Here is a 27,221-nt window from a genome sequence, read left to right as displayed (position 1 = left end):
AAGAGCTCTCGTTGAAGTTGTCAGTGCGAGGGGAGAAATTTTGCTTGCTCGTCGTCACACAGAGGAGATAGACATCTCTGCATGGAGGGAAAAATATTTAAGCCATTCCTCCAAGCAGACCCTGTCAGCTTGGAGCGAAATCAATCTTCAGTTCAGCAACGCCATCGCACGGTATCACATTCAACATATCATGTCAATTGTATGGGTGCGCAGTGCTACTATTTTGGCGCGCACGAATTTGACATTTTTCTCCCCTACTTCTATATACGAGATTCGATGCGGACTCGCCTGAGGGCGCCATGCTCGCAAAAAAGGGTGTTGCCAATGGTTTGTTCGGGAAATGTGAGAGCTGGATATCTTGTTAATATGAAGTCTTTGCTCCAAGGCAGACGGATCCTTTCCAATGAACGATGAACAGGTAGCGACTTCCTTCATTCGTTGGATAGAAATAAGTCAGTATTCGCTTAAAGTAAAGAATTCCATATTCGAATCCCTTATTCAATTCGTATAATATTGAGTAATATTTAGACACTCGAGCTAATTTTACCATTTGTAGCACTGAGTAAATGTTACTCAGAATTTGACAAATACCATATATACTCAGAAGTGAGTAAACAAGCTTTACTCACTATAGAGTAGTTCCACTTTTAACGAAAGTGAGTGAAATTGTACTTACTTCAGAGCAACATTGAACGAGCGTGTATAATTTAAAACTGTCAATAAAACTTGAGTGACATTGACAGACAAATATAGAAGATATTTTAAATCTTCCCGTTTAGATCATCAAGCTCGAGTTTTATTTTCAACAGTTTTAAATTTTACGACAACCTGTCATTTTAGACCAAATATCCACCACAGCGTTACGAAAAACCTAAGCGAAAAGCAAATACAAATATTTGCCAAAAGTATTTCAAAAATGGTGATCAACAAAACAAAGTATATTTTTTTCGCAGTGCAACTAAAATACGCACCCCCTTGTTTTCCTATCCCTCAACAGTTTTATTAACAACGACTGAAACTACACGGGATCTTCTTCGTTTCTTTGCATTCGATCTGCCAACAAATCTCGCGATCGATGCGTCATTTTTTCGACATTTTTATTTTGATTGTAGCGACCGTTTTCCAAATCCGTCGTGAACGACGACTAGTGGAGTTGATTTTCAACTCTCTCTTATTCGTTTTCGTAGTGCTCATTCCATCGGACGGGATGGAGGGTAATATTTCTGTGACCTGTGACTACCCAATGTAAATGTGTTACTGTAACCAAACAGTGTAAATCGTGCGAGAAAAAAGAAAACGCCACTTCAGCAGATTTTGTGCACAGAAATATAGAGCCGTTATCGCAGCAAATTTGGTCAAAGTTGCTCCCGTAGAGCAGGTGCGCTTGTATGGAAAGATGAATTTCTCCGATCTGGTGCATCCGTGTATGGAATCGGAAGTTAGAGTAACTCAGTAAATGTTGATCATAACTATCTTTCGGCCTCAGTTTATACTTACCAACATTAAACCACCGGGAGTACAGTGTTTTACATGTTGCTAATGAAGCCACGAAAACGAAACGGCCAGCAAACAAGCTTTCGGTAATAAAAAAAAACCGCGATTGGTGATATTGTTTTTTTTTCCGATTTTGTTTTTCGAGAATAAGTGCATGTACAGCAAAAAGCAGTGGCCACCGAAGTCGAAATAAAAGTGAGATCGAATGTCGGGCGGAATCGGTGCATAGCAGAGAAGTGCCAGTGTGTGCAATTATTCCCCATTAAATGCGGACTCTACGGAAAGTTTGGTGCCCTGTGTGCTGCACAAAACGCTACGGCAAAGGTGACCATCACTCGAGTGTCTAGCGAAACTGGTGTCGTGGCGAATTCTACCACTGTTCTATATGGAAACAGTAGCCCTGAAGAACAGGAGTAGCAGTCGGAAGTAGCAGACGCCCCGATCGAGATGCCGTTCAAGCTGAAGCTAAAAAAATCCCGACACTACAATGTCATGTCCAAGAGCTTGTTCGTGATTTCCGTTGATCATCTAGGTAGGTAAATAGGTTGGTCGATATGACAGGGAGAAGGGAGCGGTTAGTTGGTTGGTTGGTATCATTGTTCTGGTTAAAAGCAAATAGCTGGACGGTTGTCTGCCGGGTTGGCTAGCTGATGGGGAAATAGACATAAGTACCAGTTACCATTGCTTAAAATTATACGGTGGGTACTGTTATCATTTTCGGTTTTCGGAACCGTTATATGTTTGTTGTTTTCTCAGGTGCTAGGAACAGGCATTGAACAAAATAAAAGTGATCTCAAACTTCTGTACAGTTTTGGATGAACATCAATGAAATCGGAATGCTATAAAAGTGAAGCTGTTACAGGTCTTCTGCTGTAGGCTATTTCTCGTGTCATTATAATATGGGACCGCCACAACTGCCTTTGCCGTGTTCCTTCTCATCGGCAATAACGTCATCATTAGCTGATGTGATCATGTGAAGCTGCAAACGGACAGCAGACAAAATTTCTCAGGCGGGGGCGTGTAAAATTCACTGAAAACTGGACTCCGCCAGGTCATGAAGCTTGCCGTATCAAATGACTATTCCAACGTCGCTTCGGGTGAGACAATTGCCACTAACACGTAACGCGGTCCGACCAGCGGAAAGGTTAGGCTAGATACGAAGAGAGAAAAAATTACATCATTTCTGTTTTCATCCGGAAAACGTACTTTCTCGTGTCAGTTATGAACGTCCAATGAACTACTAAATGTAATTTGTCATTAATGAAAGCGCAGGTTTCATATTCGGCAGTCCAGTGGAAAGTATTTCACACGATCAAAACTTGTGTCTCATTGAATGGAGCTACCGAGGTTTGCCGTCAACTCGTGTTTACTATGGAGCTTCACGGGTCAAATCAATCCCCTACATCCCCCCTTGTTCGCGCTGCACGTTCTACTCAGTCACTTTAACGGTTTTCGTTTTCCGTTCTGACAACATCGGGGTTCGTCACGACACGGACTCTGCCTATCATTGTTGAATCGACTCGTGGGCTCTACATGTATCCTGTATCTGTCTCGAATGATCCACCTTCGCGCCAGCACAATCATATATATATATATATCAGAATAGATTATACAAAAAAATACCAACAACGCAAACCGAGACTCGCTCTGAATAAACTACATTCCTCGTCGCTGATGAATAAATCCAGTGCGCAAATTGAATCAAATCGATTCAACCTATAGCACAGCACAGGAACAGAGCAAGCACTTCGGCACTGGACTGTTCTGTATGTATGCGTTGCACGGTTGAGCCGATTACGAATGTTAAATTGGCGACAACGACGGTGATTTTGTAGGTGGATGTTTGGCAGTAGACAATGTGCGGCAAATGTTTTATGATGCCGATGACGTCGTTGTGGGGACGCGGCTTGAGCGAGTGTCTCCGTAATTATGCCTACCACCGGCGGCCCGCGTGTTTGGTGGCCCGCGTTGAATTACTCACAATGCACCGGAATTAACTGTTTGACATTGACGGTATAATTTGGGAAGCAATACAAATTGGCGCATCGAAATAATGCATGCGTTTCAAGGGGATGCTTCGATTGTTCACATTCAGTCAAAACTTTGAGTGAAGTTATGATTCGCTTTTTATACATTTCATCATATGAATTCAGGCACAAATGAGAATTCTTGAAGATTTAATTTCTAAACGTCCTGAAACATGACTGAAATTTTAGTCATCGAAAAAATTGTTTTAATTACAAAAGACAAAAATCTCAAATTGGAAATTACGCCCTTTACTTGGATAGACAACACGTTGAGTATTATTTATGATGAATTTATGGTACCGCTGATGACAAATAAACTCTATTTATAATAGATATTTTGGAAATCTTATTGATGATATGAATACTAATTATCTGGGTTTTACCGAGTGTATCAATAACCATACAAGTACTCGAAAAATCGGTTTGTCGCGCCTGCTAATTTCGTATCAAAAACATGAGTGCGGACTCGCTTCGGAAGCGTGTTAGGTCATGCTGGGGATAATTTCAAAATACTCATTTTAACATTTGTTTTACGTTTCGTCTTTGACTCATCAGATGAGTATGGAAATTTGGACCTAGCATAAATTTGGGAGTAAAAAAGTAAGCTTTTCCCCCCTTGAAATAAACAATAGCTAGCTGAAACTTGTTTCGTCCGAGACGTCATTTTAGACATTACACATCGGTGTAGTAGTAAAAGTATTTTGCAAATAGCATTAACTTTACGTCTGCCTAGCGGTTTATGCTGAGCCGGCAGGTCGCAGTAGCAGTTCAACACAATCATGCTGGGGATTTGTGACGTTGTTTTTAACTGTTGCAGGGTTGTTACGGTCGCGCGGATTTCGCGATTGTCGCGGATTTAGCGCGGTTTCTGCTAAGATTTTGATGTTATGGCGCGGATTTCGCGCGAATTTCAAAAAACATCATTCCACATTTGTGAATCATTTGTTCGAATAAAAAAAATCTTTGCAAATTTTTGAAGCTCGTGAGTTTTATGAAACCCTGAAAAATTAAAGATGGGCGAACGTTCTAGCAAATGTTTTCTTCGGTGGACAAAATTTCGATTTCAATCTCGAGTGATACAAGTTGCTATTTCAACAGAGCTGTTACCAGAAACTACAAAAACTTTTCGATATACCTTATGATAAAAAAAGAACCGGAATTTTCATTTTAAAATTCCCGCGGTTGTTCAATCGGTAAACTTTTATTCTCTCAACGTTGGCAACACTTTTATACACATTCTGTCAAATTTTGACGCATATCGTACGATTAGTTTTTGTTTGGCTTCTATACAAAGAAGTTGAAAAATTTTCGTGTGGCGATTTTTATAATGGATGAAAATTTAGAACAACGTCTCTCCTTCGAAGCGCCATTCGGTCGATTGTTGATATGTTGTCGACGTCATATTCTGTTACTCTGGAGTTCCTCAAGTAAGTCACCTTGGACCGTTTATAATTTTATTGTATCTCAACGATCTAAATTTTTCGATCAAGTGTTTGAAACTATCGTTCGCCGATGACTCTCGTATCTCATATTTCAAAATGGTTTCAAATACCACTAAATGCTCCGTCATCTCATTTAGTAGCAAAAAGTATGTATTCAAGTTCGACTATAATATTCCACAAACTGTTCTCGAACGCGCATCGTCCGGTAAGTACCTGGGTGTTCTTCTGTTAAATTTAAAAGAACACATAAAGCTTACTATGTCCTAAGCCTCGAAGCTATTAGGATTTATTTTCCGCGTTACTAAAAAATTCTCTGGTGTACATTGCTTGTAAGCTCTGTATTGCGCTTTAGTTCGCTCAATTCGAATATGCTGCGATTATCTAGTCACCTTATTACCAAAACGAAATGCTACGCATTGAAGCGATTCAACGCCAATTTGTCCGATTAGCTCTCCGATGTCTTCCATGGAGATATCCTTTAAACTTACCGAGTTACCATGACCGCTGCAAACTGATTGATCTCGAGTTATTAATTGTCCTTCGCGATGTTTGTAAGGCTAGTTTTGTGGCAGTCGTTCTTCAGTCGCAGATCGATTGTTCCGAGCAATTGCAATTGTTACAATTTGACATTCGATGTAGTAATCTTCGATCCTGTTTTTTTCTTCGGGTTTCCTATGTTATAAATAATTATGGATATAACGAGCCCATTGCTGACATGTGCCGCATATTTAACAAATATTTCAATTCTTTCGGCTATCATTTATCACGTAATGTTATCCAGAAATCTTTTCTCATGTTATTTTCTGAATAGATTTAGTTACTATAGAAGCGCTAGATTTAAGGAAATGTGTAATTCGGATGACTGTAATCTGTTGATGCAAAAGATGAAGAGGTTTTACGCCTGCTGGAGAACAAGTTTGACAGAAACTAATTCCAGTGGGCTTTTCCCTGATCCAAATAAAAGATGAGGATGAAAAGAAAGACATTCAGAGACGCTATAACTAAAACTGAAATTAAAAAGAGTAAATCAGATCATCCTGATGTGTTCTACTTTAAAATTCTTCTTACCAAGAAGGAAATGGTTGCCGAGCAAGAAGATGTTGAAGCAAGAAGAATGTCTTCGCTGAGTTCTGTTTAACTTCTTTCAAAAGCACAATTGTAAGCATTTTTATTTTTACTGTACATTTTTCGTACATCAGAGGGTGTTAATTAACTAAGGACATCGAAAAAAATGGAGAATAAAAATGAAATCGTTTTCATGGAGTTTCTCGAAGTGACGTATTGTATGCGGGCTCATTTATTGTGTTCATATGACAAACTTATGCATCATTATAAATCATCCATAATTCGGCTTCTGTAGTGATTGCATAGTATTTCTACATGAGGAAAGCAAAAATACGAAACATCTACTCGTAAAACTCGCAACATTCATTGTTTACGAAATTCGAACTATGGCTCTATTCTCTAAGATTTCAATATCTATAGCTAATTCATAATACACCCAAACCTCCGTTTACGTAAACTGTTTTTACGTTACCTGTTCTTACGTAAATCTTTTTACGAACAAAATCCCAAATAACGTAATCTTTTTTTACGAATCAAATCCCAAATAACGTAAACTTTTTTACGAATCTACTTCGTAAAAATAGGTTTTTGCATACAATAAAAATCATTTCCGGCTCATTTATATTGCATGGAAATCACTACAATATGGATATTTTCGGAACGGATTTGAAGAGTAGATGTCGGAAAACGTTGTTTGAGGAATTCAGAACCACCTCAAACATCGTTTTTCGACATCTACTCATCAAACCCGTTCCAAAAATACTCATATTGTAAGGGTTTTCAAAGAATATCAATGAACCGGAAGTCGCCATCTTGGAAATTGTTGCTACTTAGAACATCCTTTTCATGTAAAAAGCTGATAATTTTAGTTCCATAATTATCCAATATATTATACATATTTAATAATACATATACATAAGGAAAACTTTTACGTTGAAATTTCCAAATAACGTAAACTTTTTTCACGTCATAATTCGATTTATGAAGCCCCGATTATTACGTAAATTGAGGTTTGAGTGTAATACTTTAGTGGCTTATTGCTTTCACCTAGAAAATAAATTTTCAATTTGTCCCTCCGCAAACAGTTTATAGACTGTGTCGAAGACATCACTCTCCAAAACAATTCTTATTCCTAGTCATAAAATCTCAGGACTCCATATGCTCACTAGTGCTAGCGGAAATATTTTATCAATGATCAAGTTGCTTTTAGCACTTTTAAACACTTTCCAGAAAAAAAAAAACATTTTATAAAATTTGCATGATTTTGAGTCACAGAAATCTAGAATATTTGACTGTACGTTTGCACCACCAAGTGAGACAGCTATTAACAATTAACAATTAACATTATATGATCAGTTTTGAGTTCCCGAACAACATTTCAAAAATCGTCGACATTCTGTGTCATGATGTTTCAGAGATATATCGTAATCTGTCTTTTATCAGAAACTTTCAAGCTCTCTGGAACCGCTTGGTGAATGAGTTCTCGACTTGACTAATGTAGACCTTGGCTTCCGAAACAATTTTCCACAGAGAAAAGCTTTGAAGATTTCAGGTTTTAGCTAAATTTCAGTACACTAGCTCCATATAGTACAGCGATTTTGCATTAATATCTGAAAGACGAGAAAACTTGCTTGAAAACCCATTTTAACTGAAGCAAGTAAATGAATTACTTATTGTTCATTTCTAATTAATTTTTCATTGAACGATCCTAAATTTTAAGTCTACACAAGAACTAAAAATTTGCTAAAGACAGCATGTTGCTATCTGCGGACAGAAGATACTTCTTCATTGTCCCAATTAGTCGAAATAACTTACGATCTGGGACTCCTTATTGCCAGATTACTAATTCACGTCCCCTGTGAGTCGTATTATAGAAGACATCTTTCTGAAGCACTCGGTCTTCTAAGTCTCGAAATTCGTATTCCAAAGGGATTACAAAGGGTGTAGCCGGGTTTCCATATAAAAACTGCCCCCAAACAGAACAAAAATTGATATACGCTGTTTGAAAGGGTTTATGTTGGAGATGATTTTCCCAAATTTTAATTTTTTTGACTTTCTTCTGATTTTCATTTCATTAAAATTTTTCAAAAACCTGTTTAGCAAAAAAATTGATAAAATCAGGATTATTTTAGGAATTATGGGAAACCTTTCTGATTTTTTTCAGAGTTTTTCAAAATGTATTTCATGTGAAAAGAAGCGTTCAAAATTTTCGAATTTTTTTTAATCGCACTTACAATTTTGTTACCACTCTAGATTTTACATCAAAAATAAATCATTTATGAGTACATTACGCTGTATTTTTTCAGATTTTTAAAAAATGTTTACGGGTATATCAGACTTTAAAAAAATAAATCATTCGGAAAAGCATGAGTCTCCATCAAATTGTCATCATCCGATGGAGACGCATGGTATTTAGTTCTAAAATCAAATATCACATGCCCTTAGAACTGAATACCATGCGTTTCCATCTGCAACTTGAGTTCAGGGCTTAAGAAAGAATTTTCATAAGGAAGGATCGGTGAGAGAAACATGAATCAGAACTAATGAATTGACAAATATTTAGGTACTTAACGTATCTAGAAGGAAATCGATGACGTCAAATATATTTCTCATATCAAATTCTTAAATAAGCTCTTCTACGGCTGACGATCAGCGAGATGGGAATGTCGAAGCCACTATTCAGATTAATCAGTTTCAGACAAACGTGCTACCGATGATCGTCAATTTATCCAATGCCTTCCGGATGTGTGGTTTTACACCAATATTCTCGTGCCTTAAAAGAAGGAGCATTATTGGCGTAAAAGCTGAAAAAATGTTGAAAAAATTCATTTCTATGGTTGCGGTCAACTGCCACAAGGCTACTCGGCAGGATGTCCTAGCATTTTCGTAAAATGCAACATAGGATTGAAGAAATAATTCTTCCATGAAAACTTAACTTTGTATTTTTGTGTAGCCTTTTGAAATTTGCCGAATTTCAATGGATTCTTTAAATTGTTGATTTTAATATTTTCATTTTTCGAGTTTCACAAAAATTTTACCTTGAAAGTTTTTTATTAAAAGCGAACAGCAAAATAATAACATAATGTGATATCAATTGAAAATTTGACTAGTCGATATCATATTAAGATTGCAATCTGATTTTAATTTGTTCTCATTTTGATGTTATTTCCCAGCCAATAACAGTTTGATGTCACAATCCAAAGCATTCGAAAAGAGTTCGAAACCCAGTCGCTCGCTCTGTACACCACCCCCAAAGCACTTTTTTATTGTTGCAAGTAATATCGCCTAAACGTATACTATCCCAAGCTTTTTTGTCCGGTCTATTTTTAGCTTATGCTCGCGACTTGTTTGTTTTTAGTAATGTTTTTTCAATGCAAATCAATAACTGATTATGCATTCAAGTTTTGCTTTCGTTGTTCGATAATAATAATAAATTGAGAACAAGTTTTGCTATCGAGCCGAGAAATTCAATATCTTATTTAGATTTCAATTTGCTTTCGCTGATAGCAGAAATAGTTTTCTGTTTGATATCATCGGAATATTTTTTTTGCTTTCAATTTTGATTTTTTAACACTCAACAAGACCAAGAGAATTTGAGTAATCGATAAATGCGAATATCACAACATAAAAATGAGTTTTCTATTTTTTTAAACAGATATTTATTTAAATATGAGTTAAACTTAAATTATTAAGATTTAAATTGGGTGTTCAGCCTCAAATGGTGACTTTTTAGCCCTATTATATACATGATTTGGTTATTACCATTAAGGAGCACGACTCTGCAAGCGCATGAGTAATGTCAACAATGTGTGCGTAAAAACAAATGCCGGCGCTTCAATTCCTGATTTTATTCAATAAATTTTCCAAATGATTGAAAAATAAACCAATCAGTTCATTCTGCTTAAAATTGCGATTCAATAAAAGCGAAAATCTTAGTCTAAAACTCTTCTGTTTTCCTTATAACTGCTAGAGAAAAATTATTTCGATTCCAGCTTACTTCCACTAACACATGAATTTTGTCGTAAAACTAATTATTTTTTCCGGAAAAGAGATTTTGTAACAGAAAATATTTAGTTTTGTTTATTTTGTGTAGCGCAATCTAATACAAATGCATTGAAGCAGTGTTGCTAACTTTTTTATTAGGGAATTAAAATTCACATTCATAAAATGTAAGCAATTTTCCATCAAACGTCGGTGTAAAATTGATCAAAACTGATATTTCATCCAAAAAGTCAGGCTTAACATTAATTTGAGAATAAATGTACGTAATGCACAAATTACCAACACAAGTTAACTTGGTTTACTCTTGATCCGTAAGCCATCATTTGCTTCCGCAGTTCTGTGATTTTTGTGTAGGCAAAATTGTAAACCTACTTGTATTGTGTAATGGGAAAAAGGAACTTATATACCCAAGTAACAAATAATTTATTTGCAAGTAAACTAGTTGAAACTTTGTTGCCATCGACATCATAAACATTGAATGAATCCATAATGTTTTTCTATCAACAAAGAGAGTAAGACAGTATAGTACTTGAAAGTTTGATACAAGGTAATCCAAGTAGAGTTATTCCTCATCATTTTAAATTCATATATCATGATAATTGTAATATCACAATCGAATTTTAATCCCTATATTGTTTTCTTCGAGTTAATAATAGTGCATAGAACAAAAAGGACTATTCTGCCTTTCATTATTTTCGTCAAAAAGTAGTTTGAAACAAAGTACTATCCCAGTTCGTGCTCGCATCTCACACGACGCAGTCGAAAATCATTTACGGTCGCAAATCATATACGGTCGAAACAACAGAAAAAAAGACAATACAGTACAGTGAACAATAGAGTGTACGGAATGGTCAAATACGATAGCCGGAATCTTGGCCTGTAAGACCAAATTCAATTTGTATAGATATCAAGCGTTGCAAAGCTAGACCAGCAGCAAATGAAATTGAAATCTTACTTAAAGAACGAATGCATCTAGACGCTAATAAAGTAAGTGAGATTCAATTCAACAAGGCGTCTAACTGTGTGTACATTATGTTTAAACGTGAAAGCGATGCAATTGCATTCGCTTCGGTTAACAACGAGGTGCACAGTGTTGAGTGTGATAACATTAAATACAAAATCCCTGTGCACATGGTGGACAGTGCTATAGAAGTACGCGTGCATGACCTCCCCCCGCAGGTCACCGATCAGTACGTTCGGGAGAATATGTCGCAGTACGGTGAAGTCCTTTCCATCGAAAGGGAAGTATGGCGGATTTTTTTCCCCGGTATCCGGAATGGCGTGCGAGTGGTACGTATGCATCTACGTAAGGCAATTCCATCTTACATCATTTGTGGTCAAGGTGGGACACATCCGTGTAAAACGCTGATTACCTATGAAAATCAGCTGGTTACATGCCAGTTTTGTGAACAACCTGCACACTACGGTAAACCTTGCACCGAAACTGCGAAAAGGACATCTTCAACCAAAGACAAGGTCAACCGTTCAACAATGGAAACTAGTGAGCGCAGTACTCCTGTTTCACCATCAAACCAACCAGCAACTGCAACCAATGTACAACAAGGCGCATCTACAGCAACTAGCAACGAGCTCAAGACTGCGAACATCGAGGAAAACGAAAAGAAGACGGAAATCAACAACAAAACCACCGATGCGGCAATGGATGACGAGACGAGTCACGAACAAAGTGCCCCTCAACCCTCGCAGGAGGGAAATGGAAGCTCCTCTCCTCCTAGAAAAAGAGTGACAACGAGATCCACTTCAAAAAATGTATTATTTAAAAAATCGGCTAATTCGGCCACGTAAAGCTTGTACGCAAATAGGCCTGAATAAAAATACCTTTTAAATAAAAAAAAGTACTATCCTGGTTTTATTTATGTTTCATACACTTCTTGCAACTCCATAGTGTGATCGCCATATTGAAGCCAACAAGAGTTTTTTAGGTTGCGTTTTCGTTATCATCACGTTGGGAAAACCTACCGATAGCTATCTGAATCAATGCAGAAATTGTATGTTATGATCTTATAATATCTAAGTTATTGCTACATCAATTCACCGTAACGATTCACATATACGTTAACGTATTTATAATGGTTTCGCAACAGAAAATAAACCTTTTTTCAACTAGTAGCTAAAAGCATAGCTGTGATTAAAGATATGTTAGAATCAAGTAACGATAACTTACAAAGATAGTTAGTTGAATGTTTACGTTATAAAGAAACACTTCTGTCACCTTGTTTTAACCAGCATAACATAAAAAACATGTTCGTGCTCTTGTTGCAACATAGTTGGGCTAAGTGGTATCAGAACTAGTTACTGGTTGCTAATATTGGAGTCAAATAAACTTATTTTCAACTATTAGCTAGAAGCATAGTTGTTATTGAAGATATGGTTGGATTAAGTAATGATAGCTCATAATTTATAATTAATTCAATATGACAAAAAGATGTGGTGATTTGAAACCTAAATAACTATTTCCTAACTAGTTATGTTATGAAGAAACATTGCTGTCACCTTGTTTTAACCAGTATAATATAAAAAAACATATTCGTGCTCTTGTTGCAACATAGTTTGGACTTAGTCGCATCAGAACTAGTTGTGGATTGCTACTTGGGTACTAACTTACTAATAAATACAGAGAGCGAATCGATTCAATTGAAGATTGCAACAATTTCTGTCGGAATTTGCTTATAATAATAAGTGACATTACATCTAACAGTTCTATATTTGTGAGTCTGTGTAACTCATTTGTATTAAACCAGGGAGGACGCTTCAAAATTATTTTCAGAATTTTATTCTGAATCCTTTGGAGTGTTTTCTTCCTGGTGGAACAACAACTTGACCAAATTGGTACTGCATAAAGCATGGCTGGTCGTAAAATTTGTTTATAAATTAATAATTTGTTCTTTAAACAGAGCTTGGAATTTCTGTTTATAAGAGGATATAAACATTTAATATATTCATTACACTTTGCCTGGTTTCTTTCAATGTAATCCTTGAAAGTGAGTCTTTTTGTCATACGTTAAACCTAAGCATTTTGCTTGATCAGACCATGTCAATTCCAAGCCATTCAATTTGAGAATGTTATTATTGTTTGGTTTAAGAAAAGAAGCTCTTGGCTTATGAGGAAAGATAATTAATTGCGTTTTTGCTGCATTTGGTTTAATTTTCCATTTTGACAGATAATCACTGAAAATATTTAAGCTTCTTTGTAGGCGACTGCTGATCACGCGTTCTCTATTTGATCTCACACTCTGCTCGGGTTATGGGCACTCTGTGGGTGCTCAACCTTCGGAAATTGCAAATCAAAACATTGTCACCTATTGGCGTTTATATGGAATATGAGTATCATCACACCATTCATATCTCACCAATCGAAGGCTACAAATATTCAATACCATCAGCATCCGTTTTTCCGTACATTTAATCTTCGTTGTCGTCGTAGTCGTCGTCGTTTGACCAGGTGCGTCGAGTAGGACGATAGTATTTGACCTAACATGGTTGTTAGTCATCACCAGCGGCGAACCCACACATCGGGGGGGAATCTCAACTCAACACTCTCTCGCTGTTTGACGAAGATTCTTCACATTGAACCAGTTGGGCTGTGAACGCGTATCGATCAACCTGCGTCGTCGGTGGCGGTGGTGGCGGTGGCTTCTAACTTTCCCGAACGAGGTTTTGATATCCGTAACGACTCAGTCTTAGTTCGTAGCTTTGCCGACAACGACGAAAAACTTGCTGCTGCTACCGCTAAAACTGATAAGAACGGGTGAAAACGCGTCGATTTGTTCTGATAACGCCGAACGGGAAAACGGGAGAGAAGCAAGAGATGTTCTGTGGAATGTGTGACTTAATGTTGTTGTTGTTTGTTATTACTAGTGTTGTCGGTTATCACCCAAGTTGGGGGCGTTGTGTGTCTGTGAAACAGTGGGAAACGTAAAACGCCTTGCGCACGATTGTAAACTGATTGCCCCGCCGCGTGACCTCCTCCTCACACCAGCGATTGCTGTTTACATTGTGCGGGTGGATGGAATATTTAGTATAGATATTCTTTACGAATTGCGAAAATCGCTTGACTTGCGCCGTTGCGCGGTGTGTGGGACAAACCTGTGCTCTGTGGAACTGATAAGAAATCGTCGTACTTTGCTGCTTCCAACGTTTACAAGAGATTTAACACCGGACAGTAAAGCTAGCCGTTGTTTTGCACTTTTGCCACATTCGGGAGTTGCTTGACGGTGTTGGATTATTGTCGGGTAGCGATTGACCGGTTTCGAGGACAAGCAAAGTTTGCGAAGCACTTTGCGATTTACGGCTTGTGTCTGTTTTTTTTTGTAACTGCACCAGACGAATTAGGATTAGACGAGTCGCAGAAATCACGTATCAACTTGAAGGAAAGCCTGGAACCAGTGAAGTGCGATTAAGTGTGAGTCGTTCCGTAACAAACTGCCCAAAATGTTGGACCTGGTCGTTGTTCTTTTGAGTAAGTAATCAGTTCACCCGCTCATCGAGAATAAATAGTGCATTATAATCAGTTCGTAGGTAACATCATACAGCTTTACGGGGAATCAACCATAAACTCGTCCTAAATCAGTATCGGAAAAATGTTAATTATAGTCGCAATGATAAGTTGATTCAACTGTGTGAGTCATGTTCTGGGTACGTTTTAGCACATGCAATCTGGCCTATTGAACACAATTAGTTTCTATGAACCTGACCTGACTATTTGCTCGTATATTTACTACAGGCTCATTTTATAACTTCATTTGAATGATGGTTGACCAAATGCACAAATTCTTAAACACTCAGTTGTATTCAACTACCTGCCAACTTTAAGAAAACAGCGACTCACACATATTCAGTATTGTGCGTAAACATAAAATACCTTTCCAATTAGTAATCCATCGATATCACATATCACTAGGGTCCTACGATATCGGAACCTTGTCATTCTTTACTAGTTGCTATGTGCATTGTTTATGGATCTTTTTGCCTTTCTCATATAGAAAGGCTATGCAATCACTGTGAAAACCAACTAACAGTCCCATAGCCTGATATTGAATTTTATTTGAATCCGACTTCCGGTTCCGGAGCTACATGGTAATATGTGAAATTTCGAGAAAAAGTGTGCACTCATTTTTCTCTGAAACGGCTCAACCTATTTTTACAAACTAAGATTCAAATGAAGGGTCTTATAGTTTCCTAAAAATTTGTACAACATTTCATCCGGATCCGACCTCCGGTTCCGGAACTAAAGCGTGATAAGTGAAAAATTGCCAATTTCATTAGTAGTTTTTCACAAACGATGGTCAAAAACAGGTACAAATTCCATAAAACTGTCTGATAAATTATTCTAGTTCGCAGAGCTTGTTAGTTTGTGGGTATAAAAACTTCATTCGGCTCTACTTGCCCCCCCCCCTTTTCCTGTTCCGGAAGCACCGAAAGTGGCGAAGGAAAACTCCAACAATAGAACTCACTTCGACTTCTCTGCGATGCTTGAACCGATTTTCACAAATCATAATTCGAATTGAAGCTCATATTTTATCTTTAAAAATCACGGTGAAATTTCATCCGGATCCGACTTCCGGTTCCGCAGTTACAGGGCGATGAGTGTCAAAGTTTTCAAATCGCCATATAGAATGACAATATGTATCACACCGAAAGCAGAAGAAAACACAAAACAAACAATGCCTGCTTTGTTCTGTTTCGTACACGCTATGAAGGAATCGAAACGGTTACGGATGTCTGCTAATGGTGTGTGATACTGGTAAAAGACGGTGCTGCGGTTGATAAAAATTTTTAGCTATTCTACGATAGCTGCGATTGGAAGAATAAACGAATGTCATTGAATTCAAATTTATTTGAAAAATTATGCAATTTTCACAGTCAATAGTGCAGTAATACCGTGCCGGTGGTGTAATGATGTCAATAATAATAATAAAAGTAATAATTCTACTACATGTTTCTTGCTGCTGATTCATGCTGTTTAGCTTGACTTACATATGCAGAAGTAACAGAAACGCAGGTTCGCTTCGTTTAATCGATGTCGTTTAATGGATTCAATCGAAAAGTGGTGAAGGAAAACTCCAAAAATAGAACTCACTTCGATTTCTCTGCGATGCTTGAACCGATTTTCACAAATCATAATTTGAATTGAAGCTACTTACCTTACCTAACAGCTATAGGCCTGGGGTGTCCTTTGCTGTATCAAGCATACGTCTCCACATAACTCGGTCCATGGCTGCTCCTCGCCAGCCACTCAAGGCACGGACGCTTCTGAGATCACCCTCCACTTGATAGATCCACCTTGCTCGCTGCGCTCCTCTTCTTCTTGTACCAGTCGGATTAGATTCAAGAACCATTTTTACTGGGCTGTCGTCCGACATCCTTATGACATGCCCAGCCCATCGTAGACGTCCGATTTTAGCTGATTTTAGCTCCTAGCAGCTGTTGCAATTCGTGATTCATACGCCGTCTCCACGTTCCGTCTTTCATTCCGCCATAGATGGTCCTCAGTACCTTTCTTTCGAAAACACTGAGGGCGCGTTGGTCCTCTGCCAACATAGTCCAGGTCTCGTGGCCATAGAGAACAACCGGTCTAATTAGCGTTTTGTAGATGGTCAATTTCGTGAGTTGGCGTACTTTTCTCGATCGGAGGGTTTTTCTGAGTCCAAAGTACGCACGATTCCCTGCCAAAATACGTCTCTGTATTTCTCTGCTGGTGTCATTGTCGGCGGTCACCAGTGAGCCCAAATACACAAACTCGTCAACCACCTCGATATCGTCACCGTCTATCAATATTCGTACGTACAATAAGTTGTACGGACTTTCGGAAGATCGTGCCACTCGTGTCGATCCTCGCTCTTCGAATCACACCTTCCAAGGCAATAGTGAACAAGATACAAGAGAGTCCATCACCTTGCCGTAGCCCTCTCCGAGATTCGAAGGGACTCGAGAGCGTCCCAGATACTCGGACGTAGCACATCACTCTATCCATCCACTATGACCAATCGCGTCAGTTTATCCGGGAAACCGTATTCGTGCATGATCTGCCATAGCTGTTCTCGATCGATTGTGTCGTATGCCGCTTTGAAGTCAATGAATAGGTGATGCGTGGGTACGTTGTATTCACGACACTTCTGGAGTACTTGTCTTATCACGAATATGTGATCCGTAGTGGCGCGGGCTCCAGTAAATCCCACTTGGTACGGCCCTACGAATTCCTTAGCTATTGGTGATAGACGATGGCAAAGGATTTGGAAGAGTACCTTGTAGGCGGCGTTGAGCAATGTGATTGCGCGGTATGTGTAGACGGGACATACCACTCCATCCATCCATTCCTGCGGTAGAATCTCCGCCTCCAAAATCTTAGAAAACATCCAGTGCAGCGCTCTAGCCAGTGCCTCTCCTCCATGTTTGAGCAGCTCGTCTGGCAACTGGTCATTGCCCGCGGCTTTGTTGTTCCTCAGCTTGCCGATCTCCTCACTTATCTCCGTCAGATCAGGTGCTGGGAATCTGTAGTCGACTGAGCGTGCAACCAGATTGATTCCTGTGTCGTTCTCTGTATCCTGTGCTTCACCATAAAGATGCTCGTCATAGCACTGCTTCCACCTGTCGATCACCTCACGTTCGTTCGTGAGAAGGTTACCACTGGTATCTCTGCACATTTCGGCCTGTGGCGTGTAGCCTCTACGTGAGCGGTTCATCTTCTCATAGAATTTCCGTGTATCATTTGCGCGGTACAGCTGTTCCATCGCTTCGTGATCTTGGTCTTCCTGGTGGCGTTTTTTCTTCCGGAAAACCGTGTTCTGTCTGTTCCGCGCCTGTCTGTATCGTTCCTCGTTCGCTCTAGTGCGGTGTTGCAGCATCCTCGCCCTTGCTGCATTCTTCTCTTCGACCAACTGCTGACATTCGTCGTCAAACCAGTCATAGTACGGTTGAAGCAGTGCTACTCACGGCGGACCTTATGTTCCTCCAGCCGTCTTCAAGAGTCGCCGCGCCAAGCTGCTCTTCCGTTGGTAGCACTAGCTCCAGTTGTTGCGCGTCCGTACATTCCTCGGGAGGCTGCAAAGTTCACGCATCGTTGGCCGTTGTCGTTTGTTACCTCGTGCAGGCTCTCCAGCCCAATCACAGGCCTGTACATTGCCTCCCGGCCTACCTGAGCATTCATGTCGCCGATGACAAGTTTTACATCCCGCCGAGAACAGCTGTCGTAGGTTCGTTCCAGCTGCGCGTAGAATGCTTCCTTCTCGTCATCGGGTCTCGTCTCATGTGGGCAGTGCACATTGATGATGCTGTAATTGAAGAAACGACCCTTGATCTTCAACACGCTGCCACCCAATCACGCGCTGGCGCATCTTGCCCAACACTACAAATCCCGTTTCTAAGACGCTGGTTGTCCCACAGCTCTGGTAGAAGGTAGCCGCTCGATGCCCACTTTTCCACACCTCCTGTCCCGTCCAACAAAGTTCCTGCAAAGCTACGACATCGAAGCCGCGGATTTGAAGCTCATCATGCAGCATTCGGTCGTATCCTGGAAAGCCAAGAAATTTGCAGTTCCATGTGTCAAGTTCCCAATCGTAGTCCTTATTTCGTCGCGTAGGTCTTTGCCGATTATTCCGAGTCGTATTTATATCCTGATTATTCGTAACAAGTGTTTTCCGGGCGGCTTGTTAGGCCTACACCAACCTCCTGTCTCGCCGGAGGGCCATCGTGTCAGCACTGTTTAGAGTCCCACACTACCACAAGGACGGTAATCAGCCGCTCCTAACATGGAGAACAGACGCTGTTTCGAGCCGCCCCAACATGGGGAACAGACGCTCGGGTAGGCTTGCTCTCTGTAAAGAGAAAGCAAGCCCCCCTTCCCTGTCAGCATACGACCAAGGTCCCACCTGGGTTGGTTACCCGATCTTTCCTATGGTTGCTCGTACCCCAGCCGGCACCGCGGGGAGGTAGGGATAGGAGTTACTGGACAAGAGGCTATGAACCACATTGGGGCCTGAATGGCGCATTGTCCAGTCGTTTACCAATCTACACAGGACTTTGAACGGTTTGTTATTTTGATTGTCGCATTGTTTATAGGCGATATTTTATTTAAAAAAAACGTGATTAATCCACCTAGCAGTGAGATGATACCTTTTTTTGTCAATCCGTATGTGTTTTTTGCATGGATATTCTTCGGTGTTTTAGTTCTCATGACATTATTTTAATGACCGTCGTTTTAAGCGGTAATTTGAGATTTCAATCGTAAATCGGATCAAATTTTATTGATTCTAAGCTTGTGACAATCGATTGAACATTCCATGAGATGTTCAAGTAAGTTCCACTTTAGAGTTTTTCGCCATTATTTACGGTACTCCCAGAGCCGGTGTTCAGGAACTAGCATAACCAAAAAATGATTCGTATGGCCATAAATTAATTTACATCTTCTATATATTAAATTTACATCTTCTATATCTGTATAAATTTTAAAAACTCGTCACCCTGTAATTCCAGAATCGGATAAAATTCATCAATTTTGTATGGGACCATGAGTCCTTTAATTTGAATTTTTGTTTTTGAAGTTCGATTTGGCCTTTTTGAGAAAATGATTGAGCTTTGAGAAACGATTCGATACTGGAACCGGAGTTCTAAAATCGGTGTAGCCGAAATCAGTTAAATTGAGTGAAATTAATTGTCACACACGTATTTGCTGATCTCGAAGAACTGATTCGAATGGTATATAGGTGTTATGTTCTTCCAGCATTTATTGCTGTAAGTAGTTGAAATAAATAAAATTATGGAATTACTTTCAACGTGAAAATGCTGCCATCATCTTGTCATATTTACATTATTGTTTACATGTCATATTTGAACGATTATGTTGCCAAAAATGAACTATGCTAAAATCGGTTCGAGGCAAGAAGTCATGAAAAAAGATGCTGTACACAGTCTTTTTGGTACTCAGAAACAATTGTATGTTACATTATAAAAAATCGTGTTTCACGTTGCTCCCAAGCATTGCTTTATCATACAGCGCTCAAAATTTCAACAGCTGGAATAGGGGAAAAAGTCGATATCTCCGTTGAAAATGGACGGATTTTAACAATCTATGGCTTGTTGGATAAGAATTACCGTGCGGAATCTAAGTCTGAAAACATATTCTGTTTTCAAGGTCATGTGTGACAGATACGGTCAGAAAATTTCGACATAAAACTTCGTATAATTCAAAAAGTAAACATTCGATCTCAAAACCATTCAATAGCGTTCAGGGTGACGGGGAGATCTTTCATTTGCGACTAGTTTGATCAAAATCGGTCCAGCGATCTCTGAGATCTCTACCTCTTAGTTGACAACACACATACAGACACACACACACATACACACACGGACATTTTCTCAGTTCATCGAGCTGAATCGATTGGTATATTACACTCGACCCTCCGGGCTTTTTTTCTAAAGTTTGAGCGAATTCTATACCTATTTTTTATATTTATATAAAAAGGTAAAAAAACAATTAAAATATAGAAAAGCTCCCACCTCTAAGCGGACATCATGCTTAATTAGTTTTGACTTTTCAGATTTTGGTGCATGCGTAACGCAAACTATTAAACAATATTGAATTAGTAACCTTTTCCGTCACGAGATGGTGTAACTGTGATGTCTTTTTCGAGTTGTTTTGGATTCCCTGGAGTGATCAATATTTATATTTAATATATTTGATTCACGATGACAAATACTTTGTAAAGTTGTCCTACGGAGTCGCACAGAAAAGTTTCCTGAGAAAATCTGTGTCATTGTATTATTATAACATGTCTCAATTAGAAGATTTAAATGAGATTCTCAGAAAAAAAGGTTGGCGTCAACCAGGTCGTAGAAAGTTTCACCTTGCGGAACTGTCAAAAAAGTAAAAAAAAGTCAACTTGCTTCATTTAATTTACCGGTTGTAAATCACACAACTCACTTCCCTTCTCTTGCTTTTGGCCACGTCAACCTCATCTCGTTCAGATAACGTGTAATTTCCGGATCTTCTCAAATTCATTATCACGCATCCTACAATTTTAATCGCACTGACACTGACACTAATTGTGCAAACCGAGCTAGAGGAAAAAACATTACAATCGAAAGATAAAAGCATCCTGGATGACTGATGGTTTACAACTTGCACCTCTTAATATAGGCAATATCTTCGGCCATCGATTATACTAGCGATATTGCGTTCGGAAATTCTTTAAATTTCAACCTCATCATCATCATCATTATCGTATCGGTTGTTGTCGAGATACGGCGCATCAATCAGCTGACCACCGCACGAGTATGTTTTCACTTTTATTCGATTCTTGACTTGATTCATTCTACGCAATTTCATCAATCATCGCTTACTGAGGTTTTTTTTACCTTATCAGCAAAGCTTTTTTACTGAGGAAATGGAAGATGGAAGCTCGCGGTGGGAAGAAGATCATACAAACAAATGATTTGTCAACAGTATGTTTATTTCACCCGAGTACGTATGTTTAGCCATTATAATGGTAGGGTGTGTAAAGTAATTAGACAAGGAATTTTATCTTTCGCACTTATAAAACTCATGCTTTTTTTGGGGGGGACAGATAGCGCTCAGTACGTGTTATCACCTGACGATTGGAATCTACCTAGACAGAAGGGAACATCCTTATAATCCTTCTTATCGGTCAATTCTGTTCTATTTATTTCGCAGACTCCTCAACGAAGATAGACTGTACGCTGAGTTCGGAGAGCACGGGGCAGGAGTGTCTGGAAAATGTATGCCAGCGGATATCGATCCAGCAGCCGGAGTTCTTTGGGCTCCGGTACGAGGTCAAAGGTAGTACCACTGGTGAAATGCGCTGGGTCGACTTGGATCGACCGATCAGTCGGCAGCTGGAAAAGTTCTCGGCTAACATGAAGGTGCTGTATCTGCGGGTGATGTACTACGTACTGTCCGGAGTGAGTTTGATTCACGACGAGGGAACCCGAAACTATTACTTTCTTCAGCTGAAGCACGACGTGGTGGAGGGAAGAATCAACTGTGATCCAAAGCAAGCAGTAATACTCGCAAACTACAGCCGCCAGGCGGAATATGGAAACCACCAGGATCGGCATACGGTGGATTATCTGAAAACGCTGCTGTCGTTCCCACGGGAGATGATTCAGGCGGATCTGCTGGAAACACTGACCGAGGAGGTAATCCATCAGGCTTACGAGCTACACAACGTGACCCAGGGAGCGGCGGAGAGTTTGTACATTTCCGCCTGCCAGCAGCTGGATGGGTACGGTCAGGAGACGTTCAGTGCCAAGGACGACAACGCATCGGACGTTACATTGGGAATCTCCGTATCGGGCATCATCGTGGCCAGCGATACGAATAAGTTCTATCCGTGGCGTGATATTAAAAATGTGCTGAATCACAAAAAATACTTCAACATTGAGTGTTCCGATGCCAACGAGAATGTCAGGTTTACGGTTTCCGATTCGACGACCGGATCGTACATTTGGCGATTGTGTGCTCTGCAGCATCGGTTCTTTGCGCGATACGAAAAAAATCAAACCCAAGCGAGTCAGTTGAATCTGAACTTGTTTCAAAATGAAAACATTAACGACAGTCGCGATGACCTGCTGAGTGAGAGTCAATATCAGATTTCGTATGCGGCGATGGGTCACTTGATGGGCTCGGCAAATTGGCAGAGTAATAACGAGCTGGCAGCCAGTTCTAATGTGTGGAATAATGCGGGATCGACGGTTGGAATGATGGTAGAGTCACAACCCTCCCCACTCGCTGCATCATCGAGCACAAATGTCGGTAGTTTAGGAAATTTAAACAACAATAGTCTTATGAATGTCAATGCCAACGTCGTGCAGTCGCGATCGTCACTGCAAACCTCCGCACTAGATATCAACCTAAACTCGACTTCTCCGGTGCCATTGGAATATTCGAATCACGGATCGAACTGGGCCATTAAACCAGCGGGATCCAATGCATCTCTTGTCAATCGTGCCCAGAGTTCGTCCTGTTTGGATCTGAGCAACAATAATAGCCAAGATCGGGAACGGCTCAAAGCACTACTGCCGACCTACCGTCCAGCACCGGATTACGAAACTGCCATACAGCAAAAGCATCGGAACAGCTCCAACGATGTCCGGCTGAGTAACGGTAACCTGTTGCATTTATCTGCATCGCAAATGTTGGCCCAGGATCCAGTGCATATTACCGGTAGTCAGCCTGACGTGTCATACTACAACCATTCGATTCAACACCAACCCACGGTTCATCAGCAGCCCTATCCCGATGTCACTCATCACACGACGACGCCCATGATTGGTTCACACTACTCGGATGCTTCCGATTATGGTCTAACGCAAAGATTCAAAATGATGAGATTAGTTAAACCACCACCGCCCTATCCTGCCAATCGACTCAGCTCAACATCCACTCCGGACCTAGCTTCTCACCGTGCTCTGCTCGGCTTTCGGGGTGCTCATGTGTCCGGATCTAGTCCCGATTTGGTTTCAACCCGTCCACTGGTGAACCATCACCACGCTCAATTCATGCAATTGTCTCAAAATAACCAAATCTTTTATCCCGGCACACACCAACTGCGCCATTCGCAGAATATAGTTCCGCATGGAACGTACGAGAACCTGAACTTTGTCGAACCGAACAAGGCAGGCATGATTCCGGCAGCTCAGGGTGGCAATCTAATCTATTATGTCCCAAGAGAAGTGGAACATCTGCTAATTACCGAAGGAACCCAGTATCACAACGGACCTATCGGAATAGGACCAAAACCCCATCTGAACCGGTCGTCTCAACATATCAACGGTTCCATTGAGCCCATCTACGAGAACGTGCCGCATCCGTGGAAAAACGAAAACGAATCCCTTGGAGAAATACGCAACCGAACATCGAGCGTTCAGTCAGCCCCTGGCGTAAGCCGGCACAGCCAAGAATCACACCTAACGCTCGCACAACAGCCTCCGACTTTCACCGTTTCGGAAAAACTTCCACCCATCCCACAACCTACCCCGGAGGCAACAAAACAAACGCAGCTACCACAAGATGCCACTTTTGCGATTCCATCGAATAAACCCCAACCGCAGCAGCTTCAGGTTACTCAACCTGTCCCAGTGGCGAACACACCGGAACCAATCAATCGGTCACCTTCTACCAAATTACTTTCCTCTTCTGCCTACTCCAGCTACGCACTGGACACAACCAGTTCAGTGGCCACCGGTTCCTTAGGCAACCAAAACCACCATCATACATCGCACGAAAGCACCCACAACGACTCCGGCATTAGCTCCATAACGGCCTCGTCGCACGTGGGTAGCCACAACGCCAGCACTGTCACTACGACCTCCACTCCGTCGGTCAAGGAAACCAAGCGAAGAAAGATCTGGGATATTCTCGGGGGTCGATCGCGTAATTCATCCGACAAGCAAAAGAGTGCCACACTGGGCAGAGAGAAGGACCGAAAGAACAAAACGTCCACGAGCGGCGGTGGATCGGGCAGTGGCGGAAGTGCCAACAGTTCCATCAACGATTCCGGCCAACTGAAACACCGCTGGTCGACGGGAATGCCCCGGCAGCAACCGCTGCCAGCCAATATTAGCAAGGAAAAGTTGGTGAGTATTCCTATACGTTAGTTTGCTTTCGTCAACTACTAGCAGCTACTCTAAATACGCTTGGTTTGCTTCACAGTGTTCACTGCTGGAAACGAAACTGGCCGATCCGCAGTTGTACTGCGAGTTCGAACGGATACCAAAACGTGTGGATAATGCCAAATACGATTGTGCTCTGGCGGAGGAGAACAAAAATAAAAACTTCGATCCTAATTTCCTACCGTATGACAACAATCGGGTCCGATTGACTCCGACGCGCGACAATCGCACGGGTTATGTGAATGCGTCGCATATAACGGTAAGCTCTTTGTTTGTCCATACGCAAATCTACACGAATGTTATTAAATGACGATTCTCTACTCATTCGCAGAGCACTGTTGGCAATAAGCAACGGTTCTATATCGTAGCCGAGAGTCCAAACGATGCCTACACGACGAATGTCTTTTGGCAGTGCGTTTGGGAGGCGGATGTTTACCTATTGGTTCAACTATCCAATGAACTGAGCTACATTCCGAACACTAGCGAGCGGTGTCTGGAGTACGGCCAGGTAACGAAATGCCATTACTAAAGGTGACAGAGAGGGTTTACATTCCAATAATCCACAATCCTTCATTTTAGTATCAAGTGTGGCGAGAGTTCTCGCAGGAAACGGACCGATGCACAACATCGAAACTGCGAGTATATCACACGCAATCACGTCGGTACCGTTCGGTTTGGCACATTTCCTACAACGAGTGGGGAAATCACAACTGCCCTCGCGATGTTGGTCATTTCTTAGGTAGAATCAACTAACCTTATAAAAGGAGAGATAAAATATCACGGTGATATTTCTTGTTTTTTTTCCTAGGATTCCTAGAAGAGCTGAACTCCGTACGGTTGGCATCGGTAGCGGAGGTTCCTCCTTCGCACAACACCAACCCACCGGTTTTGATTCACTGTAACGAGGGCGGTGGTCGGACGGGCGTTACTCTATTAGCCGATTTGCTGTTGTACACGCTGGATCACAACCAGGTAAATACGGTTTATTGGAACTGATTTTTTCTCAAATCTGTTCTTCATTACCCATCAATTTTGTACATCAACAGGATTTGGATATTCCTCGCCTCATAGGACAGATCCGGCAGCAGCGGGACAACATTATACCATCACTAGCACAATACAAATTCATTCATGCGTTGCTCATTTACTATTCGAGGCAAACGCGGCTCATTTAATCCGCTTTAGAAACGGAGTAAAATGTGTCCGTTTTTTTGAAGTGTTGTCTTAATTTACGAAAGTATTCTACAGTACAGAAAAGGAAAGTATTTTTGTAGCTAATATTGTTTTTTTTTTTTAATTGTCAAGTTTCGAGTCGAACTACTTCAGAAATTTTATGATACATGAATGTATTTAATAAATAAAGAGTGCCTTAAGCGAGTAAATTTGGAAAAGTATTGGTACCGAGTAAATGGTAAATGTTTGTATATAAACGTTGAAAATAGATAATTGCCATTCTGAAAACACTGTACGACTTCTATACTGTTTAAGTTATGAGATGGCAAATGTGTGACTAGGTTAGCAGTGTTAAATTTTGAACAAACGAGTATTTTATTCAATTTTACTATCTAACAAATTTTAGATAACATGTTTATCCTGTCCCTAGAATAGGTTAGGAATAAGATATTAGGCAAGAAAAGATGGCTCAATTTGTAAGCGAAACTCACGTCCAATAAAGCTTCCCAGTTTAAATGGTAAATACGAATGTGCGGTTTTATAATGTGTTCTTGAATCCGAAACTTCGAATGATCCTGGACGGGAATCAATTATGCTAAATCTCACCGGTTGGCAGTGATTTACATATATTTCAACGAATAACTCGCTGATTTAGATTCCCATTTACAATGGAATTTTTCAAGACTTTCCTGATAATGATGCCTTAATGATAATTCCTTCATTGAAAATAATTTTCTGGTGTGAATAGTAAGTTTTACAAGAATTTCCTTCGATTAAACAAAACAATGTGTGAAAATACTACGAATTTCTTTTGATATGCATTGTATTTTTTGGTATAATCAATATTTAATCGGATTAAATTTAATACCTAATTAAAACAACTGGAATATTTCAGTTAATTCTACTATATAACACTAGCCTTATTTTATATTTTACCATAATTATATTTAAACTGTAATCATAATGATTTATTTATTTTTTGTTGGTTTGACGTAAAGAGCCATAACTAAAATCAGTTTTTGCAATGACTAAGATGAACCATATATTGGAGAAGCTAAATGAATGAGAAACTCACAGAAAAGATGATTATTTGGAAAAAGATACGCTCAGAGGCAGGACTCGAACCAGCTTTCGTTGACCCTTTATTCACGTTGTTTGTTGTCTTATGAACAGAGAAGATGTTTGGATATGGGATATCGGTCGTGAGGCGGCATTTAGGCCATGTTCGATGTACGCTTTACCATACCCAGTCGTGTGTTAGAGCTGTGTCTATCACAAGGCTTAGGGTGGCAAAATGGTAGCGCGTATGCACGGAATGCATAAGAACGCAGGTTCGAGTCCCGTCTATGAGCGTATCTTTTTCCAAAAA

At 40.2% G+C, this 27,221-nt stretch overlaps 1 protein-coding gene across 2 annotated transcripts; it reads left to right on the top strand.

Annotated features, from left to right (window-relative positions):
* The first annotated feature begins 1,021 nt into the window (after nucleotides 1-1,021).
* Nucleotides 1,022-26,381, top strand: LOC131431012 (tyrosine-protein phosphatase non-receptor type 21). 2 transcript variants are annotated; one of them, XM_058596395.1, is made up of 7 exons: nucleotides 1,022-2,026; nucleotides 21,720-24,643; nucleotides 24,720-24,938; nucleotides 25,011-25,187; nucleotides 25,259-25,418; nucleotides 25,488-25,651; nucleotides 25,726-26,381. In XM_058596395.1, exons 1-7 carry the CDS (start codon nucleotides 1,942-1,944, stop codon nucleotides 25,852-25,854), a joined length of 3,858 nt encoding a protein of 1,285 aa, XP_058452378.1. In that variant the 5' UTR covers nucleotides 1,022-1,941; the 3' UTR covers nucleotides 25,855-26,381. The 2 variants fall into 2 exon arrangements, with proteins under 2 accessions (XP_058452378.1, XP_058452379.1); XM_058596396.1 differs by lacking the exon at nucleotides 1,022-2,026 and adding an exon at nucleotides 13,631-14,510.
* Nucleotides 26,382-27,221: the final 840 nt, after the last annotated feature.

This window comes from Malaya genurostris, chromosome 2, assembly GCF_030247185.1.
Source record: "Malaya genurostris strain Urasoe2022 chromosome 2, Malgen_1.1, whole genome shotgun sequence".
In the NCBI taxonomy this organism is placed as follows: Eukaryota; Metazoa; Arthropoda; class Insecta; order Diptera; family Culicidae; genus Malaya; species Malaya genurostris.
This window is presented reverse-complemented; position numbering and strand designations above follow the sequence as displayed.

What these genes read in the sequence shown, in the direction of transcription:
- LOC131431012 (XM_058596395.1), top strand. Translation starts at nt 1,942, where the DNA reads ATGCCGTTCAAGCTGAAGCTAAAAAAATCCCGACACTACAATGTCATG. An exon ending in CGATGTTGGTCATTTCTTAG is followed by an intron (nt 25,419 to 25,487) that starts GTAGAATCAACT and finishes TTTTTTTCCTAG; the next exon opens with GATTCCTAGAAGAGCTGAAC. An exon ending in ACACGCTGGATCACAACCAG is followed by an intron (nt 25,652 to 25,725) that starts GTAAATACGGTT and finishes GTACATCAACAG; the next exon opens with GATTTGGATATTCCTCGCCT.